Here is a 22,596-nt window from a genome sequence, read left to right as displayed (position 1 = left end):
GGACAGAGAAGGCAGGCGACATGGTCCTGTGGTGCAGCCCTTAAGGAGTGCATGGGGGGAAATAAAGCAATACTGGAGACTAAGGAGCAGTCTCCAGGGAAGAGCAACAGGTGGCCTGAAACCCAAGAGAGGGGGCTTCAGGGATGGAGTGGTCAGGAGTATCAAATGCCAGGGGAGAACAAGTAAGATAAAGGTTGAGATGTGCCCATTGGTGAGGGCAGTTTGAGTGGTGGGCTGGAGAGAGAGCTATTACTAACTTGGAGAGTTGAGAAATGAATGGAAGGAGAGAAAAGAGAGTGAATGAATGAGTGAGAACCTTGCTTTCAAAGGGTGTGGCTGTGAAAGGAAGGTGAGCAGTTCACAGAGGCAAGAGAGTTTGTTTTCTTAAGATGGGAGCAACAAGCACATTTACATGCTGAGAGGCAGTGGCGGGAGAAGCTGAGCCAGGGCTGAGTGTGTGCGGTACCAGTGTGACAAAGCAGCGGAAGTAATAGCAAACATTTATTGGGCACTTACTATATACCACGCACTGCTCTAAGCACCTAACATATACTAACTCATTTAATCTCACAACAATCCTATAAAGTAGTGAGTATTACAGACAAGGAAACAGGCATGAAGAGCTTAACTAACTTGTTCAAGGTCAGAACTGGAAGTGGTTGGGCTGTGATTTAAACCCATGTCATCCAACTTCAGAATCCACCGCCTAAGTTGGTACCTGAGCCTTCCAGAGCTCTGACTTAACATTTGTGTGGTTTCTCTCCAGCAGAGCTCAAGGTTACCATGTAGCTCAGGGGCAGGCGAGAGTAGCAAGTGCATCCTTGGAATGAGAAGTCCAAAGTCAGTGACATTGACCTCTCTGGGCACATTTAGAGGGTAAGGCTAGAAAGGTGTGAGAGTCTGGGTTCAGCTTAGAGATTGTAAGCAGTAGGGTTAATGGGGCATAGTGAGTGGGAACAGTGTGTATATTGAAAGTATTTGGGGGTCACCCTAATCTCTCACCTTTCATTTCCTCAATATGTGTACCTCAATGGCCAAAAAGTCTGTCGACATGCTGTATGAGCAAAGGTGTGGGAATGTGGGAACTTATGCATTGCTGGTGGCAGTGTAAATCGGTAAGTGCATCCCCCTGCATCAACTTTGACCCAAGACCTGGCCCTTCATTCCTTTTTATAGCTGAGTAATATTCCATGGTATGGATATATCACATTTTATTTATCCAATCATGGGCATTTGGTTTTCTCTATCTTTTGGCTATTATGAATAATGCTGTTATAAACATTCCTCTACAAGTTTTTATGTGGACATATGTTTTTCTCTTAGGCATGTACCTAGGAGTGGAATTGCTGGGTCATATGGAAATTCTATGTCTAACCTTTTGATGAACTGCCAAACTGTTTTCCACAGTGGCTGTGCCATTTTATATTCCCACTAGCAGTGTATGAGGATTCCAACTTTTCATATCCTCATCAATACTTGTCTGTCTTTTTGAGTCTAACCATTCTAGTGGGTGTGAAGTGGCATCTCATTGTGGTTTTGATATATCTCAGTGTTTTAATTTGCATTTTCCTATTTACTGATGAAGTTAAGTATCTATTATTCATACCTATTTTTTCTTCTATGAGTTGCTGGTTCATAATATTTTTCTTTTTTCTTTTTTTTTTGAGACAGAGTCTCACTTTGTTGCCCAGGCTAGAATGAGTGCCATGGCGTCAGCCTAGCTCACAGCAACCTCAATCTCCTGGGCTCAAGCAATCCTGCTGCCTCAGCCTCACGAGTAGCTGGGACTACAGGCATGCACCACCATGCCCGGCTAATTTTTTCTGAATATATTAGTTGGCCAATTAATTTCTATTTATAGTAGAGACAGGGTCTTGTTCTTGCTCAGGCTGGTTTCAAACTCCTGACCTCAAGCAATCTGCCCGCCTCAGCCTCCCAGAATGCTAGGATTACAGGTGTGAGCCACTGCGCCCAGCCTCATAATATTTCTGTGTTCTCCACTTGCCTTTCTCATTAATTTGTGGGCATTTTGAAATACATTTGGTTACCAAATCTTTTATTGATTTTATGAGTTGCAAAATATATTTTCCGAGTATGTGGGTTTGCTTTTCACTTTGTGTCTCTTGTTATACACAAGTTTTAATGTAGTGGCTTATGTTTTTTGAGTATTGCTTAAATCCTTTCTGCCCCTAAAGTTATACAAATATTTTTCAGTAATAAATTTAAAGTATTGCTTTTCATATTCAAATGTTTAATCCAGAACAATTTGGCCTTTACTTCATTTTTCCCATTTTGTTTTTGCTTTAGAATATTGTTTCTCAAGACTTTGACAAAACAATTTATGGAGAGGTGAGGTGGTATGAATCAATGTGTAAATAATATGGAGATGTGTATTCAGAGTATTGCTTGTCCCTAGTCTGGTAGCACCTGCATATACTGTAATTTTCTGCTCCATTGATGTGATTCATTCATAATCCTTGCTTACTGGAGCTGAATTGCCCTACATCTCCCACTCAGCCTTAGAAGTCTGCCCAGAGATGGGCTGCAGGGTAATGCCCTGGGGCCATATACCGATTCTCCCTGGATCCTTATGCTGCAAAGCTGCTGGTGTTTAGCCATGCGTAGGCCTGAGTTCTGCAATCCCCATGGTTCTAACCCACACATGCACAGGGCCTGGTTAGTAAGACAGTGGCTGGGGCAGGGACGCTGTCAGCCTGGTTCCCCAGGCTCAATTCCAATCTGTGAAAAGAATTCATTTCATACAGAGATATTCCACACCCTTTTCTAGGCGGGTCAGAAAGGAAGGTGCTCTGGAGGGGCAAAGAGAGGCTTAGCTTTCCCCAAAGTTTTCTGCAACCTCTCTATCCCCATCCCAATTATTGGTGTTTTCCAAGCAGGGGAGAAATGCCTGTGTTTAGGCAAGGCAAAGTGGCTGTAGATGGGAGGATGTCTTTCTCTTACTGAGATTTAGTTAAATCTCCAGAAAGTAAGCAGAGTCGAATAGTATCTTTATATTTAGTAGACAACAGCCTTAATCTCATGGGCATATTGTCTGGGCCCCATGAGACTATGGAGGATAGCAGATATTTACTTCCCAACCCAGGAAGTGGTCCTCTTCCTGTGCTGGGCTGTGTGAGTTCCCACGGCTCACTACACATATGGATGCCAAACCTGGTTCCACATTTTCTTTTTTTTCTCACAAGCCCACATCTTGATATCAGCAGTATTCCTAGTCAGGGGTTAATTGGGATTAAGAAACAGAACCCAGTTGATGTGCTGAAAGCAAACAGGGAAGTTTATTTACTGGATCTTACACTACTCAAGAAAGGAAGGGTATCTTTAGGGACAGTGGAACCAGAAATTGGAAAATCATCAGCAACCAAGAGAGACACCCTCCCCCCCCCCCCCGACCATCCCTACCTCTTTCTCTGTGCCTGTCTCTTTCTGAGCCTGTGTGATCTCATATCTCTAATTTCTCATCACTGATTTCATTTTTCTTCGTCTAGGCATACCAGGCATTTCCTTCACTCATCCATAGGGCAGATGTTCACCCAGCACACTCAGATTTCTTCTCTTCTGTGTTCATGCCCCTGGCAGAGATGGCTCACATTGTTGGCATCTAGAATCCCAAGGGAGAGAACTAGTTTGGCTCATTTGGTTAAGTGGCCTATCCACTTGGCCATATCCACTGGCAGGGGAGGTCAGGAAATGTTGCCCTTATTCACTAGGGCTTTGGGGGCACAAGGCACATAGTCTCTGGGAAGGAGCCAGGCAGATTGGTCATAGTCTCTGCTTGAGGGCCCTTATGCTGTCCATGGCGGGAAGAAGAGGACCTACCTAGGAAGTTCCCCAGGGGCTCACACCATCTTCTTAGACCCAGAAGTACAATCTCCAAAAGTGTAAACAAGAGACAGAACCCACTGACCCCAAACATGGTTTTTAGAAAGATGGTCTTCTTAGAGGAGCGGGACACATTACAGCTTACAGCAGAGTAGCAAGACTCTGTTTCAAATTTAAAGTAGCTGGGCACCTGGAACCCATACAGACGGTATTGCAACCCCAGGGCTGCCCCCTCAAGGGCCAGTCGAGCCCCCAGCTGTGCCACGTAGGCCCAGAGCAGCCGGGGGCTTCCAGCCCCTGGGGCACCTCTGCCGCTCTGCCCTGCGTGGAGCAGGGTCTCCTCCTCCTTCTTCACCTTTCCTGATTCTTCCCAGCGCCAGATCACATGATACAGGGTGAAAGCCACGTAGAGGGCGCTGGGAACAGCCACCAACACGACCTGGAAGGTCCAGAAGCGCAGTGGGGAGAGAGGGTGGAAGGCGTCAAAGCAGGCGGCCTTGCAGCCGGGCTGCTGGGTGTGACACACAAATTCACTCTGCTCATCGCCGTAGACGCCAGGCCCGCCGGCAGCCAGCAGCGCGAGGCGGAATCCCAGGAGCACGGGGAGCAGGAGGCGTCCCACGGGGGTGGAGTGCCCGCCTCCTCCGCCAGCAGCTGCCGCAGGAACCCGCCCACACATCCTGCTATGGAGCATTGAAAAAAAGGTGTTAGGAGTGATTGATTTTTAACTTTAGGCAGATCCCTGGGCTACTGGGGATTATTTTGCTTGAATCCTATTAGCAGCTCTATTTGTCCCAGTTGTGTACCGTGGGGGTGTAGTCTTTTGTGCCTTACAGTGGCCAAGGAAGAAATGCAAAGTTGATTTGACTCTGTAGCTTGTGCAAGGAACCAAAAGTTCTCCAGGAGGTCAATGTCTGTGAAGCATCTCACGTTAGTCTAGCGCCATGCAAGTCACCTCCCTTTTAGGGCTACCTCCCAGGACAGGTAGTGGGAGGCAGCCCACCTTGCTGGTTGGCGATCTCTGGGCCTTGACAGATCTGACCCCATACAAGGATGAGTCAAGAGACAGAAGTATGGTCCTTTGAAGATGCCACGGCATCATTAAAGAGAGTGTTCACTGGCGTGGAGTCTTAGGGAAAGCATATCTCTGAAAACAATTTTTTTTGTACAAAAAGAAAAAAAGAGGAAAAGTTTGAAAATCTTCTTAGTGCTTTGAAAGCACAATAGCTATCGCCTCTATCTAATATGTATAGGTACTATAAAAGAAATTCAGGCTCAGGGGCAGGCAGATATGAACATGGAGGGAGTCTGGATACAATTATAATAAAGCAAAGATAGGCAGAATGCAAGGACAGAATTTAAATCCACCTTAAAGAGAGGAAAGAGCTGAAAGAACACTGAAAAAAGTTAGTTAAATCAATGGAATGAAAGACAACATTGAGAAGGTCCTCTAAAAATAGAGTAGGAGTACAAATACCTTAAAACAACCCAAAACGACATCATTGATGACGACAATGTCTGCTTTCTAATTTGAAAGTCAGTAGAGACTTCTGGTTTTAAGATAGTGGAATAAGGCTGCTTTCATCCTTCAAAAACCACTCAAACAACAGTAAGACAATAAAGAGACAGAAACAGGAGCTCCATTTTGAAAATTAAACCTGAGACACAATATATAAATAGGGAAAGGATATGGAAGAATGGTGAGTGGCCAGCAGACCAGAGGAAGGACAGCCCTCTGTGGAGGGACTACCCAATTGGGCACCCAGAGCAGGAAAGGGTCTGGAGTTGGCGACACCAGGTGGTACAGGGTGAGGATTAGGCAAGTGGCTGTAACAGCAGGAGAGGAGTTATTTGACAGTCTGCATGAGGAGCAGTTGGACCCCCTGCCCAAGAGAATAAAGGTATATTTTCTGGAAAGATCTATACAGGATCCCTGCTCCAAATTCAGGGACAGGAGGCATGGATGTAGAAGCCTCCTGGGGATGAGGATGAGGATGAGGTGTGAGATGGAAAATGGGGAGGAAAATCGAAGTCTCCCTGCTGAACAGGGAGCTGTCCTCTCTTTGGCTCCAGAACACCAACATCCAGGTTTGTGTTCATCAATCAAGAAACTGCAAGGTCCTTCTGACACCAAATGTGTGGGGATTTCTCTCCACCAACAAATCAACCACTAACCATCCATTCTGTAGTGAACATCCGCTAGGTGTCCTCCAACTCAATTGAATTCAATTTCAACACCATCTCCTTGGAGATAGTATCAGATTACTCAGGTTGAGGACTCAGTTCACAAGACTGCTCCCCGCTTCAGATGCCAGCCACAAGCCCCAGGTGCTCTGACCAATTGGCTATAAATTGGGGTTCCCACAGCCCCCTCTTTGAGTTTGATGAATTTGCTAGAGTGATTCACAAAACTCAAGGGAAACATTTAAGTTTACTATTTTATTACAAAGGATATTTTAAAGGATGTAAATAAACAACCAGATGAAGAGATACATAGGGCAAGGTCTAGAAGGATCCTGTTCTTCTGCACCAGTGGATATGGGGTGTGCCACTCTCCTGGCACATAGATGTGTTCTTCTTCACCTTCTTGAAAGCCCCCAAGTATTTGGCTATCCACAAACTCTCTGAACATAGCCTATTTGGGTTTTTATAGAAGCCTCATTACATAGGCACAATTGATTAAATCGCCAGCCATTGGTGATCAACTCAAACTTCAGCCCCTCTCCTCTCTCTGGAGGTTGGGGGTGGCGTGAAAGTTCCAGCCCTCTAATCCTGCCTTGTCTTTTGGGTGACCAGCCCCCATCCTGAAGCTACTCGGGGTGCTGCCTGCCACCAGTCAACATACAACATACTTTAGCATACAAAAAAGCAATCGTCACTTTGGAGATTCTGAGGATTTTTTTAGGAGTTGTATGCCAGGAGACAGGGGGAAATATATATATGTATATATATTTCACAATGTCATAGTCCTTCTCTGGAAAAATGAAGTCTTCTTACTCCCAGCCCCTGCAAAGGAATCTTTAGATAGTGACAAATATGTACCAAGTGAATGTGTCCCCCTCAAATTTGTATGTTGGAATCCTAACCTCCAAAGTGATAGTATTAGGAGGTGGGGACTTTGGAAGGTCATTAGGGTGGAGGCCTCATGAATGGGATTAGTGCGTTTATAAAAGACCCCGGAGAGCTGTCTACCCCTACCACCACCAGAGGACACAGCAGGAAGGTGGCTGTCTGTGAACTAGGAAGTAGGCCCTCACCAGACATGGAATCTGCCAGCACCTCGGCCTTGGACTTCTCAGTCTCCAGGATTGTGAGAAATAAATTTCTGTTGTTTATAAGCCATCCTATCTATGGGATTCTGGTAGGGCAGCCTGAGTGGACCAAGACAAAATGTCACCAGTGAAAATGCTACCGTGAAGCCTGGCCATTGACAAGCTCATCTGATTCGACTTTATAATTTCTCAACATCAAATAGGATTGGACAGCCTAGAAGCACAGACTTTTTGACACAATCTTCCAATAAAAGAGACAGATCAAGAGAATTGTAAAAAAAGGGACTCACAGGGAACAGAGAAAAACACTGGGAGTTGAAGATAACTTTGAGTCCATATCCACATAATGATAAGATGAATGACTCCATGGCCTTAAAGAGAAACCATATAGAAGGTATAATCTGAGAACTAGCAAAGATTTTTGGAAATCATAAATGTCGTAGCTTTCTTATTTGCAATAGGCAAAAAGTGGAAACAAACTCAAATGTCCATCAACTGAAGAATGGATAAGTCAGGTGTGGCATAATGTGGTATATTATGTTTATTATATTATATCTAATCATATAACGGAATATTATGTAGACATAAAAAGGAATGAAGTATTGATACATGCCATGGCATGGATGATATTGAAAACATTGTGTTGCGGGGGAAAAAAGCCAGATGCAAAGGATTTTGACAAGGAACTGACAGAAATAGTAAGAGGGGTTCAGCCTTGATATATACTTGGAACGTAGCTTTGGCCAGTGAGATGTAAACAGAAGTCAGCCTGGAGCGTAGTCCTGTGAAGGTTTTCCTCCATAATAAAAGGCAGGAATTGTGGGAGGAAGACCATGGGGCCATTATCTTTAGCACAATTGGGAGGACCCTGGTCCTTACACTTGCTGCAGCCATTTTCATGATCAGTCAGGGACGCCAAAATCCTAGAGAAGCTGGCCCAGAGCTGGTTAACAACCACCTGAGAAAAAAGCCTTCTTACTATTTAAGCCATCTTTTGTCAAGTATGCTATTCCTCGCACGTGAGAGGCATTGATACGTGATACATTTTGTTAAGGAGACATCCTTTTGTCACTAGTTCACTGTGAGCTTTTGCCTGAGGTAGGTACTGGGAGTTGAAGTTCAAAGCCAAACAAACACAAGCAGGTGAGAGCTAGGAGGATTGGGTCCAAACTGCAAGAATAACAACCAAAGAATGGCAAGGGGCAGGCCAGTACCCAAGCTGGGGCTTATATATTTATCCAGTAAAGAATCTCCAAAGTGGTAAGTGCGCTCCACGGCCCCCCGCTGGGGCCTTCGCAGACCGCGGGAACCCGGGGCTGCACAGGCTGTGGGCGTGCTCGAGTCCCAGTCCCGAAGCTCGAACGAAGCTTGGCAACTAGGCCAAGTCGCACATGCGCAGGAGAGCACCAGAGTCCACCTCCGGGACCGCCAGCCACCTGTCCCAGGACGGGTACCAGGACTCTACTTCCTACAAGTCTACGCGCCACCAGGTTTAGGGAACGTCCTAAAGGTCTCTGCCTCGTCTGGTTCTCAGAGGCTCTGTGCTCTGGGCACTGGCAGCCCCCAGACCCGAACTCACGTTGCTCCTTATTCTAAGGCTATACGTCTTTAAGGGACCGTCTAGGCCCGGCGCAGTGATTAAGGAGGTAACCTGGCACCGTGCCAGGGTGAGGTGGGAGGATCCCGCGAGGCCACGCTCGGGGCTGCAGTGAGGTGTGCTGGCGGCCGCACTCCAGCCCGGGCGACAGAGCGAGACCCTGTCTCAGTCAGTCAATCAAAATTAAATAATAAGAGAATCAGTGCCCGCGCACAATCATGATAAATAGAGGAAAGGGGTGCGTCATGTCACGTTTGCTTATGATGACAAGTGAGACATTTAACTAAAATATTAGGACATAGAGCCCAGCGATAAATTAGAATATTAGCCTGGAAGAGGATACCTTCCTCCCCCCAACAAGGAGAAAAGAAATTTAGCGTTTCCAAACCACTTTTAATTCGTAACAACCTTATATCAGAAACGGCATACAGAATTGAAACAAGAAAATTACGCATAACTTTACATCCTGAAGAGGGTAAAGTGTGTAGAAAAAGAATTTTGTGTTTCAATGGAAAATTAAGCATTGTCTGGAAGACCTTATTATTTGATTTCAGCCCTGTTCATAGTCTTTGCGCTATTTTACAACTCTTTGAAAATTGTGGTTAACGGATGCAAACTATGTCCTGCCTGGCGGAAGTTGGTCGACTCCCCCCCTACACCAGAGAAAATCCAGTTTTGATTCCATTTCTCCATTTACTTAATAATTTCAATATTCCTGATCTGTAAATATGCCTGTTCCTCAGATTCCCTTTTGAACTGGTTATAATACCTGCCGGGGCCTGTTGAATTAAAATGAAATCTTTAGCATATGCTCATTTTTCTATCTGCGTGACAGTCATAATCTTGCTCTTCTGTTTTAACGGTTTTGAGGTCTTCACTGAGACACCCTCCCCCATCACGAAACTGAGCCGCAACCGTCTGCAGAGTGGCGCACATGCGCAGGCGAGGGGCTGAAGCCCAGGCGCAGATTTTCTTGGCTCCCAGGAGTGAGTCCAACAGGGCCAAAAGGCTTTGCGGACTAGGTCGTGTTTTTTAGTGATTTCCCCTTCTACCAATTTTGTGTTTTGCTTTGGTTCTGGTTCCTTTACAGCTGAGGGTTTTTATTTATTTTATTTTTTTAAAATTTGTTTTTATTTTTATTTATTCATTTTTACCACTGCTACCATCAATGATTGCGAATTTGGCCTTATGGTCTGACCACTTGGCGATCTCTTCGAGGGTTAATGTTTCCAGAAGTCTAATTTCTATTAAATGAGACACAACAGAAAGGCTGGCTTATTAGTCTTTTCTGTTTGTCTTTTTGTTCATGCCCAGCGGGAAAACAGCTCTTTGATATCTGGACTGGTGAGTTTTTGCGTTTCTGTGTTTACTCTTGACTCATGTCTGAAATTTTAGAATTGAAGCTATAAACTCGCTTTCTTTGTATGTCAATGTGTCTGTAATTCAGAAAGGTCTTTACCTCTGATTCTATGTATAATGTTTTCCTACCTCTGAATACTACTAAAGTAGATTATAGAGCATCTTTATTTTAATTAATTATTTTTATTTTAGCGTATTATGGGGGTACAGTGTTAAGGTTACGTATATTGCCCATGCTCCCCCTCCCCCCTCGAGTCAGAGCTTCAAGCGTGTCCATCTCCCAAACTTTTCACATCTTACTCGTAGTGTTTGTATATACCCATTCCCTCCTCCTCCCTCCCACCTGCCTAACACCCAATAAATGTTACTCCTATATGTCCACTTAGGTGTTGATCTGTTAATACCAATTTGCTGGTGAGTACATATGGTGCTTGTTTTTCCATTTTTGAGATACTTCACTTAGTAGAATGGGTTCCAGCTCTATCCAGGAATATACAAGAAGTGCTATATCACCGTTGTTTTTTAAAGCTGAGTAGTACTCCATGGTATACATATACCACATTTTATTAATCCACTCATGAATTGATGGGCACTTGGGTTGTTTCCACAGCTTTGCAATTGTGAATTGTGCTGCTATAAACATTCGAGTGCAGGTGTCTTTTTCATAAAGTGACTTTTGATCTTTTGGGTAGATGCTCAGTAGTGGGATTGCTGGATCAAATGGTAGATCCACTTGTATCACTTTGAGGTATCTCCGTAATTCTTTCCACAGAAGTTGAACTAGTTAGCAGTCCCACCAGCAGAGCATCTTGGACTGTTCTGATTGGCTTATAGAAATAAAAACATGCTTATATAAACTGGATATGCCTAAATTCTCAAAAAATAAAAATAAAAAGGAAATTGGACTTCTAATACTTTCAGTGTGCTAGCAAAGTATTCCTACAGAAACCAACTCAACTATGTTAAGAATTTAAGTTCACATAGACTGAATATTTGTGTCACCCCCAAATTTGTATGTTGAAACCCTAATCCCAATGAAATGTCATGGGTAGTTCAGTGGTAGAATTCTCACCTGCCAATGAAATAGCACTTGGAAGTGGGGCTTCTGAGAGGTAATTAGGTCATGAGAGTGGAGCCCTCATGGGTGGGGATTAGTGCCTTTATAAGAGAGCAGAGAAGTAGCTAGCTTGCTTTCTACCATGTGAAGGTACAAGAAGTGGTTGGCAGTCTGCAACCTGGAAAAGGACCCTCACCAGAACCGGACCATTCTGGCACCCTGAACTTTGACTTCCAGCCTCCTGAAGTGTGAGGCATAAACATTTGTTTGTTAAGCCACCCAGTTTATGGTAACTTGTTATAGCAGCCCAAACTGACTAAAACAACATAATTTATTTAGATCTTCAGCAAATGAGACGACTTTAATATTTTTGGTTTAATAAAAACAGCTATGTCTTACATGATTTATCATTGTTATTTTTTATTTTTGTTAAAATTTTAAAGCAATTTTTCTAAATTATTTATGTTTTTTATTTCATCTTCCCAAAGCTGCTCCCCAGTACTTGTCCCCACTCTGAAGTCCTGGGATACCTGTGCTGTGGTCCATCTGTTCCCACCACTGCCATCCGGGCGGCCCTCTTGTCTTCCGCAGTCCTGTGGCATCATTTTCTGTCTTCGGGCAACATTCTCGTGCCCGGTCCTGTGCCTTGTTTCAGGTTTCTCGTGGGATCCACTCTCACGAGTTGTCAGGACATCCAAGCCCTGCTTCCCGCTCCACTCCTGCTGTCCGTGCTCCCCAGCAGAGCCAGCTGCTCCTCGTCCCCCACTGTGCCTGCAGGACTCGGCCTGGGCGTGGCCCCTTGCGTGAGTCCCTGTGGCTCCCGGCTGCTGTCCTGTGGTCACCTGTCCGCTGCCTTGGGGCGGGTGCAGGCGCTCCTCCTCCCCTGTCACCGGTCCTCTCCTCGGTGTCCTGGGAGTGGCCGGAGCTCTGTCCCCTCTCTGCAGCCTCAGCCTCATCTCTCTCTAGAGAAGTTTGCTTGATCCTGGAACTCAGAGGAGCTCCACACACAATTCTCCAATGAGCAGCTTAGAGTTAAAAATAAACACACATGGGTTAAAAATAAACACACAGGCACCATGGCATGTTTGAGGAATGCCAGTTTATTGAATGACCCGAAAACTCATATATCAATAAGAAAAAGAGAAACAGCTGAAAAGAAACACAAGGAAAAGCCAGTTCACAGAAAAGGAGAAGTCATTAATAGAGGTAGCAATAATGACCAACATCACTATAATGAAGAACATACAAATAAAAAATGAGATAACATTTATTTCGCCTCTGTTTGGTAGAGATTAAAGCTGGATGAGATGGTGGGAAATGAAGGCTCTGGGGCACTGTTGGAGGGAATGGCAGACAGTGGAAACAGATCTGAGAGGACTTCAGGTCTCAGAATGATTGGACCTGGCTATATTTACTATGTATAAAGAAAGGCTTAAAAATATCTGCAGGGAATAGGATATATTTTTTTAAAAGGTCAATGTAGAAAGAAAAAGAATGAAACAAAAATTAGAGAAATGCAAAAAATATATTAGTTAAAACAAAAACACAAAGTTTGGGTTTTGTAACATGTTAGAAACAGCTGAAAAGTGGGTTCTGCTTCTCCCCTGTGCCCAGCCAGCTGGAAGTAAGAGAGAGACGATGTCAGACTGGAAGGAGAACATTTTGGAGACAGGAAGATATTCACATTCAGAGTCAATCCAAACTCGAGTTTAGACTAACTCATCCATCCAGTTTTATCTCTAACCCCTTCCTTCTAAACCCCGATCCTGAACCATCATGTTTAATTTTGATTCTCAGACTTGGTGACCCTGACTCCCCAAACCACTTAATTCAACCAAGGTCAGGCCCAGCAATCTGCTTGATAGGGTGGATGTTAGGTGAGGGATTTTCTCAGCGAGTAGAGTGCGCTGGGAGAATATAGCTTTGGAGTTCATCACAGCTTGGACCTTTTCTGTTACTTAAAATCTAAACTTATGGCTATCAAGCATTATTAACACGTCAGCATCATGAGACCAGATGCCTGGTCCCTCATCTTAATCCTTCATGTTGTTTGCTGTTCATTTGTTTGTGACAGAGTCTCTCTTGGCTAGACTATAGTGGCATCATCATAGCTCACTGCAAGCTCCGACTCCTGGGCTCAAGCGATCCTCCTGCCTCAGTCTCTCGAGTAGCTGGGACTACAAGTGTGCACCACCATGCCCGGCTAATATTTTTCTAGTTTTAGTAGAGACAGAGTCTCGCCCTTGCTAGGGCTGGTCCTCAAGGGATCCTCCCACTGCCTCAGCCTCCTGCATGTAAGGATTATAGGTATGAGCCACCGCACCTGGCCACTAAGTCTTTCATAGAATGCTTGGTCCTAACCTTGGCTAGCTGCATAAGAGTTAAGCCAAATCTTTATTTAATTCTCTTCCCAAACTAATAACTGGAAGATGTCAGTCATAATAAGCCGAGCTGAAGCTAGTATGTCTTAACCTTCCATCGTTCTGACAGACTTCCTTGACCATGAATTCTGGGAGAAAATTTGTGATTGTATGGGGAGAAATTGGTCCAGAAGTGGTCAGTTGGGGGAAAGCAAGAATTTGGGACTGGTCTGGTAGTGAACAACTTTGTCTGGAAGCAAATTTGGATGAAAATATTGGTAGTTATAATTTATGTTTGGTCACTGAACATGCAGACCCCTTCCATCTCATATCCTATTGTTAAACCCTTACCGCGGTGTAAGTAAATCTATATAGTCGGTATGTCTACGGGACTAAAAGTCCCAAATGAATGAAAAAAAGAAAGTGAAAACACAATACAGTATATGGGGAAAATGTGAATTTACCACAAAAGTATATTCACTTTTGATGAAAATTGTCATTTCATCAAAGCTGTCCTTTGGTCCCAGTTGCTTTGGGTTAAAGGATTCTACCAAATCTATACCTCTGTGACAAACTGGTTTTCCTGAGGTGTGGCTGGGTGGCCTCACTGGCTTCCAGCACATCTCCCCCAAGGCTGTGCCTGTGTGTGGCTGTCAGTGTGTGGTGGTGAAGCTGACTGGAGGGTCTGGCTGTGTTGGGTGACTGGGTTGTTTCCCAATGTGTATGAGGGGGTGTGGGTGTGGGTTCTAGAGTGGGCCAAGGAATTGAGTGCCTCAGATACCCTCAAAGACAACAGATCATTGTGCATTTGGCCCAGAGAATGCAGATGTAGATGTACATATCTTCAGGTCGATGACCTTGGTCCTCCATGGTCCCCAGAGCTGTGGTGAATGAGGGTGCAATCTTGCTCCCACACCCAGAGGTCGGGATCTCAAGCCGGAATCTGGAGAGATAAACAGCCTCCTGAAAGATGGCTACTCCCAGGGGAGGCCCCTTCCTCCCTGCGTCAGCCTCCAGTCCAGCCCGATCCTTTCCCACCCCTGCCCCCAAATCCCCACAGCCCACCCACCTCTTCACACTCTTCCTGGGAAACTCTGGTCTTCCAGCTGTGGATCGGATGAACTGGTAGGGCAGCTTGTGGAACAGAGGATGCTGGAAGCGGCTCTCCCCATACAGGAATGGAAAAATGGCTTGTTTAGGAGCCTGGTTGTCTTCCTCCATGTCATTGGCCAGGTAGCTGGAGAGAGAAATCAGGTGGCTTGTCAGGGACACCAGCAGGAAGGCAGAGAAGGGACTCTGCCTGAGGTCAGCTTTGCAGAGAGGAGGACAGGCTGCCCAAGTTCAGCACAAGAGCCGTGTTAGTCCCACCCAGTGTCACAGAGCACCACCCCTTCATCAGGAGGCCGCTGTTGGACAGAGACCTTGTGAAGGGGCCTCTCACAGGCTGACCCCACCCCCTGCAAGGCCTGAGGCTGTCTCCTGCCATCCTGACACAAGACAGTTGGCATTGCAATTTCCCCAGTTCCTACTCTGTCCCCCTTCCAATCAACTTGTTATGCGAGCACACACCCATCCTGAGGGGACAGGAACTGACTGGTTTGTCTCTGTATTCATCCCTCTCCTAGGAAATGGCTAAGTCAGGACTTGGTTCCTGTTGGTGCATTTAACTAAACAAGCATTCCCTGGATCCCTCTTCCTGTCACCTCACATTCCCTGGTACATAGGGCGTACGTCATCAGGGTTTGTTGAATAATGAGTGGATGAATGAATAAGTGAAAGCTTGATTTTACAGCCTCTTATAGCCGATTACCAGACTGGTGACCTCGTAGACTCAATATAACATGAACACTTGCAAAATGAAAAGAATTGTGTTGTTTTGAGAATGCTTGATATTTTGAGAAGACCCTGCCTCTGGCAAATGTCTAGGTTAGTGGGATTGGGGAAAGTGGCGGGGAGATCAGAAACTGTAATCCACAATGTCATATTGTGATAGGATTTAACTAAAGTGCTACTGGTATGCAGCAGTTGGAAGATGGGGAAGGCATCACTAGAGTTAGGTGTTTGAACTGACTTTAAGGCTGGGTAGTTTTCTTCAGATCTGTACGTGCGGAAGACACTCAGACAGAGAACACCATGAGAAAATAGAGGGAAGGGCATTTGGAAGGAGCAGGAAACACAAGAATGAAATACCGAGGTGGTGAGCAGGTTTGGTTGTGGAGAGATTGTGGAAAGGGTTGAATTCAAACTGAGAACCTTGGCCTTGATGGCGACAGTCGTTAGCCGATGGGTTAAGTCAGGCAGTGGGGGGTTAGGCGTGTGTTTTGAAGGATGTGCAGGCAACACGTATAAAGCCCATTGGCTCAGGGAGAGAAGCTTGTAACCAACACCAGCAGGGAGCATTTTGCAATGTCTTTGTGTCGTGAAGGGGGCCTGAGCTGTGGCATCTGTCACGGGAATCCAGAGGAGGAAGATGGACGCTCACATTTGGTGTTGACACTGGAAGGACAGGGACAGAGGAAGCAGAAACAGATGTTTGCTTGGGGGGGCAAGGTTGTGTCAGTTTTGTTTTTCTCTCCTCGTAGGAGGAGTTTTATGTTTGCTTTCATTTTGTTTAGTTTTTTAAAAGTGACATTTGGGTGTTTTGTTTTCACAAAGAACAGTGGAAGAGCACTCAGTATAATCCCATCATTTTTATACACATAATAAACAGTACAGAAAGGTTAAAAGTAGACGAGAGGTTAGAGTCCTGCCTCTCCCCCTCCCAGGGTGCTGAATATTGATTGATGGGACGACGCAAAGTACTCACAGCGCTATGAAGAAATGAATGTGTCGGTACTGCCAGGAGAAGGGGCCAGCCCGGCCAAAGTAGGCTATGACCATAGAGAGGAGGTGCTGATGGGGAGAGAGTAAAAGCGGTAAGAGAGGAGTCCTTTGTGGAAGAGGAAGAACATGGGGACTAGGGAATGGGAGGCAGGGCAGGGGTTGCGGCTCAGAGAACAGACCCCCGTGTTTGGTGGCTGCTCATTTAGGTGGGGGGGATGTATCTGAAGGTTGGTTACAAATCACAGAGGTCAGAGGAAGCAAGGTCCACGGTGCTCCCAGGACGGCGAGCTCTGCCGGGAACTCTGGAGGGAAGGTGTTCCGCATGGCTGGTGTCAGGAGGCCTTTGGTGAGCTGCGGCGAAGGATAGTCCCAGAGAGCTGAGAGGAGAGCGGCCAGGAGCTCAGACTGGCGATGACCAATGAGGCAACGTGCAGGACAACACTGTGCCGAGGCCTCAGATGCCAAAGGACCCCACCTGAGCAGGGCCGGGTGTTCCGCTGCAGGAGACCTCCAGGTCCCAGAGGGAGATGCTGGCAAGTCCTACAGGCTCAGGGCTGTGGCAGCATCCGGGGGAGAGACGCAGAGGCAGAGAGAAGTGGAACTGTGGGTTAGGAAGCCCCGCCCTCCCCCAGGCTCGGTACTGGAGCAAAACCACCTTACTTTGTCAGGTACTGTCAGACTTTTGTCCCAGGCCAGGAAGTTTCTAATGACAGGATCCTCTGTGAAAAGAGAGCATGTGTTAGGTTGAGAAGCGGGGCAGAGTTGCTGTGGTGGGAGCAACTCTGAGCAAAGAGGAAAACTGTGCCTCCCTGGGAGAAAGTTCTGAATTGTGGCCAAGGGTTAGGTGAGAGGAGAGAGAACATTCACTGGGCAAGGGACAGAGGCTCCTGCCCTGAGATTCCCCTGAGAAGTGACGGAGGGAGGGGTTGGGCGTCAGCGGCATATGTGCACGAGGAAGATCCTCACCATACACCCTCACCCTCACCACACACGAGTGTACCACTCCAGAAGTCACAGTGACTCGGGCCATTTTCTGCGGATAGTCACATCAGGGCACAAACACAGCCTTGTTCTCCCCCTCTACAGATGCCAACACTTAGATTCCCCCAAATCAGCAAGAGCTAGTAAGTTTCAGGGGGTGCAGCTTTCTTATCCCAAGGGCAGAGCCTTTTTAAGTGTAGCCTAATCCTCTACCACCTTCTAAGTGTCTCTGCTGAGTGACACATACCACGTCCCCAGGGATGGACAGCTTGCCCACTAGCAGGGCATTCTTTTTCACTAGAAAAGTGTAGTGATTAGAAGTTTCTTCTTTTTTCAAAGGGATAGGATCGGAGCGTGCTATCTGGAGTCTCCTCCTACCAAGCAGCGTGGTGAAGACCTCGTGGTGCTCGGGAAGCACTGAGGACACTCGCTGCTTCTTCAGTCTCGTCTTGAGCCCACACAGTGACTCCACGACCCAGATGTCCTTAAGCTCAGGAACCACCAACTCCTCCTCCAACTCCCCATCCTTGGATTCGGATGACCACTCCCTCTTCCTTTTCTGGCCAGGAGAATGAGGCAGGGGGCTGGGATCTACCCAAGGGGCTGAGTAAAGAAACCAGGGTACAGTGTCAAGCTCTGTCTTTGGAATTCAGCCACTGATTACCTAACCGCCACCACATCAAACCTCTTTTCCACCCTCTCTAGCCCCACAGACTGAGGCCTTCTCCAAGCCGTTTCTTCGTCCCTCTCCTGTGTTGATATCCATGCACCCCACCTCTGCCTGGCCACTATTGCATCTCTCTGTCCTCAGACTCTTCCTCATTGTAGACAATTACTTCCATTGGGGAAGAAAAGGAAGGCTTCCCCTGAGTCCCTCTTCCCTTGTCTCGGACTCACCTCCCAGCCCCACTGCCTTGTTCCCCAGCTTTTCCTTCCGTGTGGATGTCCTTGTCCCACACCCTGTGCTGTCTTTCTCTAATCCTGGCTTTCTGAGGCCTTCCTTTCTTTCCCACACATCTTCTTGACTTCAGTGCCCTTCCTCCTGACTAGCCAATCTTCCCAAATCTCTTTTCCCTCCAGGCCCCTCACCTGATGGGCCTGGGCGTTCATCATCCCTCACCACTTCTAGGGTGTAGTAGCCTGACATGCCGGGCTTGGAAGAGGGAGTGGTCATCCGAATCCGAGGATGGGGATTTGGAGGAGGAGTTGGTGGTTCCTGAGCCTAAGGACATCTGGGTTGTGGAGTCACTGTGTGGGCTCAAGATGAGACCTGGGCGTTCATCATCCCTCACCACTTCTAGGGTGTAGTATCCTGACGTGCCGTGGTCCTTAGACCAAGAGTCTGGTTGATAAGTGGCCGTGGTTTCTCCCAAACTCTTTCTTCCCTTCTGCAGAACCTAGATCCTTTTGGTTCTGTTCTGCCAAAGCCTTCTTCTAACTTTTGTTTGACATCAAGCCTGTTATCTCTTCTCTAAGCGGGGGAGAAGTCAAGCATGGAGACCAGCCCTGAGAAGATGCTGTTGTCCACTGGCCTGCCAGGCACCCACGGAGTCGGGTCCTTCCAATCAGGAAGGTTGGAAGCCTCTGATGTCATCAGTCCTTCCAACCTGGCAACAAGTTTGAAGGAAAACACAAGTAACTGCCAGACTGACGTGCACACTGGTCTGGAAATCTGGGGTCAATGGTACCTCCTGTTACCGACCTCTGATTATTGTCCACAACTGTCTTCAGGGTTTCTGCATCCCTCTTTCCTTCTCCCAAGCAGATGCCATCTTATCTCCACTCTAAACTCAAAAGAAGCATATTGGGCTTTTCTCCCACTGTGCTGTCCCACTTCAGTGTACAGTTGAGTGGCATTGAGCACATTCACAATGTTGTGCAACCACCACCACTGTCCATCTCCAGAACTTTTTTCTCAGCCCCAACAGAATCTCTGCTCCTATTAAATGCCAACTTCCCATGCTCCTTTCCCCTCAGTGCCTGGCAACTGCCATTCTGCTTTCTGTCTCTATGACTTTGACTACTCTAGGGATCTCATATACCTCACATACTGTGGGATCATACAGTATTTTCCCTTTTGTGTCTAGCTTATTTCACCTGATATAATGTCCTCAAGGTTCTCCCGTGTTATAGGATGTGTCAAAATTTCCTTTTATTTTAAATTCGGAATGATAGCCCATTGTGTGTGTCTATATGGATATACACTGAACATTTTGTTCATCCACTCATCCATCTATATTGATGTTTGTGTTGTTTCTACATCTTGGCTCCAAAGCACATCTGTTGTTGAGGCTGTGTCTAAAATTTTGTTCTGTATTTTTATGCCTTACATATTTCTAATCAAGCCATAGCAAGCATGAAACCAGTCAAATGAGTTAATCCAAGGTGCAGGTACTGAGTGTCTACTTTGTCTGCAGTCCTCAACCTTCAGAATCGGGTGAGGTGTCAGAGACCATCCAAACACCCTGTGAGTCCCTGCACAGCTTCCTAAGAGGCCTAGGCTCTCCTAGGATTGTCTTGCTGCTGGGAAATGCACGGCTGCTTCTGGAAGTAGGTCCCATGGGTGTGGAAGTGCAGTTGTTAGGAAGGAAGTTCTGCTTACCTTGAAGCATCTTGCATTCATGATTCATCTTGCAAGCATTGCACTCCATCAGAATGGATTGGGTCCTTCTACAGCAAAACAGAATTGCCTTCTCTCTTCTCTTCTCATTAATGGGCTTTTATACATTCTAAGGTCAATAGTCTGTCCCCACTACAACGTCTGTTCTGTGCCATGAAATGTTCTGATTATTTTAACCACTCTTCACCCCCTTAGTTTGCCACAGTCCTTGTGTGGACATTCTACAATCGGGCAGTGCCCATCTTAAAATATTATAAGTTGACGCATTATCTGAAAATGGACTCAACAGCCTAGTTATGTTTTCATATGTTTAGGGATAAGCAAAACTATCCCCTCTCCACTTCTCTTTTCCTCCTATTGATGCATTTTTCTCCAACAATGGCTATAGTTATAGTGCAGAAATATCATTGCAATGAAACACAAGTGCTTGGCAAATATCAGCCTCTCAGCACAGCAGTCACATGGAGGAACATTAAAATGCAGGTGCCTGGACCCGTCCTCATAGATTCTAATTCAAGGGGACTTTGGGAGGGCCTAATTGAACTCTTTGACTCATGTACCTTCAGGTTTGCAGCTGTCTGAGTTGACGGTGCTATGGAGAGCCTCAAGAAAGTACAATATCTATGGGAGGAGATATACAGGAAAGATGTTTTGAGGCAGGTGCAATGTGGTCTGTGCCTACCATGGCAGGGCTCTGGCCAGACCTTGAGTCGTTGGCTGAGTGGGATGTTCTGAGGCAGCCTCTAAACCTCCTGTTTTCTGGGGGCCAACACCTTCCCCAGAGGTGTTGGTGCTGATGTCATGAGCAGATCTGCAAGTGGGGCTTAGCCCAAGAGCCTGCCCACAGCCTTCTCCACACCTTGCCATGGTCTTCCCATTCCGAGCTCTTCATTTGCCCTAGTGAGTAATCATCTCTGTATCTTGAAGAGAACTTCCCCTTCTGGGACCCATAAACCTATGAAACCCATAAGAACAAGAGAGTCGGTACTCAATCACAGCAGAGTACACCATGATGAGGACAAGGAGAAGAGGCTCTTGATCTTGACCTTGAAGGTCTTATGTTTGAAGCTCATTCTTAAGGGCAAATTCTAGTCTGAATTTTTATAGTCTCCCACCACCCCACCCCATGATATTCTTGGTGGATTCCAAAGTTTGGTTAGCTGTGCTCAGCTATTCCTTGCCTCTCTCTCAAGTGTTCTGAAATGTTGTCTTAACACCAGTGCCCATTTATGGTTTTAAATCTTGGTTTGAAATAATCATTTATCATTTCTAGGACATTTGCAGGAGGATTGCCTCATGTTCTTTGTTGATAAAGGCAAGTGGGGTTCTAGTATTTGTGTTTTAGAAGTCAGGTATTTGAGCAGGAAGACTGAGGGAAGATTCTGGGATTCCTTCCAGCTGCTCTGAGACCAACTTTCTGGTCACTCTGCAGCTGTGTCCACATTAGCTCCTAAACTCCTTATAGTTGGAGTTCCTGAGAGAATCAGCTAACAGGTGTAGTTCAGTCACCAAAATGTTGGGAAGGGGAAAATGGGAAAGTGGTTTTTCTATCACTGAGCAGCATGTTCTGTCACCTGGCACGAATTCTTCTACCCTTCCTTGGTTTTCTTTTCTCATCTTAAAAAAAAAAAGAAAAAGAAAAAAGAAACAGAGTATATTGGTCCTTTGAGACCAGAGTCTTCTAATCTCATTTGCTGGAAACTGATAAAATTTCTTTCCTTCTCCTCCAACTTCTTGTCCTCATTCTTCTGATGTGGCCTCGGGGATAAGTGCCGAAGTTTTGGTAACAGAATTTGGTGTCCTTTGGTGGGCCTGTCAGCACGCTGTTGGAATGGCACAACACAACTGCTGGAACAGGCAGGGAGCAGCTTTGGGTCAAAGCTGTGGGTGTTCACGGGTAGGAGTGCTTCTTTTTGAGGTGAGAGACTGCCCCAGCAGCTGTGGGTGCCTGTTTTAGCTCTAGGGAGTTCCTGTCTCTGTCTCCCCCAAGTAGATGCAGCTCCCCAGAATCTGACCTTAGTTGAGAAGAAGGAAACAGATTTGACAGCCACAGCCATTTATTTTTAAGTAAAGTTCCCTGGGATGCTGAGACTGTGTTTCCACCCATGAGTTGGGGTTTTTTGAAACCTCCCTGTTGAGTTTGTTTTGAGGGGCCACTTTGAGATGGGATTCAAGAGGTTGAGTGGAACTGGGAAACCAGGTTTGGATTGAGCTCATTTGCAGTTCCCAGGGAATGGGGCTGGGAAGGAGATTGAGTGACATTGGTTTTTTCATCTGAGAGTATTTGGTTCTTGGTTTGTCCCCTTTTGTATTAGGAGATGCTAATTCTCAGTTGAGAATTCAGTTCTCATTTTGTGGTTCCTATTTGGTTGGCTGTGGCATTTTGTGTTGGGTAATCCCTGTGTTGTGTGCATTTGTGTGTGAATTTTTGTCTGGCGAGTTTTTTTTTTTTTATCTATATCTAAAGATTATTGTGATACCCACTTGTCTGGAGTGTGAGGAAAAGTGGTGGTTGATGGTCCATGGTTTATTGTGAGCTATTGGCTTTTTCAAAATTCAGAGCTCAAATGGATGACCTGCCACTATAGAGTTAAAATGTTGAGTCTCAAGCTCTCTGCTTGAGATAAACTCATTGTTCATGGTATACAAAATGAATTGTGTTTGTATGATCTTTGATAAATAAAGTT

At 45.9% G+C, this 22,596-nt stretch overlaps 2 protein-coding genes across 2 annotated transcripts; both read right to left on the bottom strand.

Moving 5' to 3' along the window:
• Window positions 1-3,724: 3,724 nt before the first annotated feature.
• Window positions 3,725-4,519, bottom strand: LOC105868216 (gap junction gamma-3 protein). The gene has a single exon (XM_012758811.2). The coding sequence runs from the start codon at window positions 4,517-4,519 to the stop codon at window positions 3,725-3,727; it is 795 nt and encodes a 264-aa protein (XP_012614265.2).
• A 7,876-nt stretch (window positions 4,520-12,395) lies between these two features.
• On the bottom strand, window positions 12,396-18,463 carry SPDYE3 (speedy/RINGO cell cycle regulator family member E3). The gene is made up of 6 exons (XM_012759302.3): window positions 18,379-18,463; window positions 17,668-17,892; window positions 16,969-17,027; window positions 16,292-16,377; window positions 14,555-14,722; window positions 12,396-14,428 (listed from the first exon to the last, which is right to left on the bottom strand). Exons 1-6 carry the CDS (start codon window positions 18,461-18,463, stop codon window positions 14,269-14,271), a joined length of 783 nt encoding a protein of 260 aa, XP_012614756.2. The 3' UTR covers window positions 12,396-14,268.
• Window positions 18,464-22,596: the final 4,133 nt, after the last annotated feature.

Source organism: Microcebus murinus, chromosome 19 (genome assembly GCF_040939455.1).
Source record: "Microcebus murinus isolate Inina chromosome 19, M.murinus_Inina_mat1.0, whole genome shotgun sequence".
Lineage (NCBI taxonomy): Eukaryota > Metazoa > Chordata > Mammalia > Primates > Cheirogaleidae > Microcebus > Microcebus murinus.
This window is presented reverse-complemented; position numbering and strand designations above follow the sequence as displayed.

What these genes read in the sequence shown, in the direction of transcription:
- LOC105868216 (XM_012758811.2), bottom strand. Translation starts at nt 4,519, where the DNA reads ATGTGTGGGCGGGTTCCTGCGGCAGCTGCTGGCGGAGGAGGCGGGCAC.
- SPDYE3 (XM_012759302.3), bottom strand. Translation starts at nt 18,463, where the DNA reads ATGACCACTCCCTCTTCCAAGCCCGGCATGTCAGGCTACTACACCCTA. An exon ending in GGTCTTCACCACGCTGCTTG is followed by an intron (nt 17,028 to 17,667) that starts GTAGGAGGAGAC and finishes CTCTTTTCACAG; the next exon opens with AGGATCCTGTCATTAGAAAC. An exon ending in ATTCATTTCTTCATAGCGCT is followed by an intron (nt 14,723 to 16,291) that starts GTGAGTACTTTG and finishes TTCTCTCTCCAG; the next exon opens with CTACCTGGCCAATGACATGG.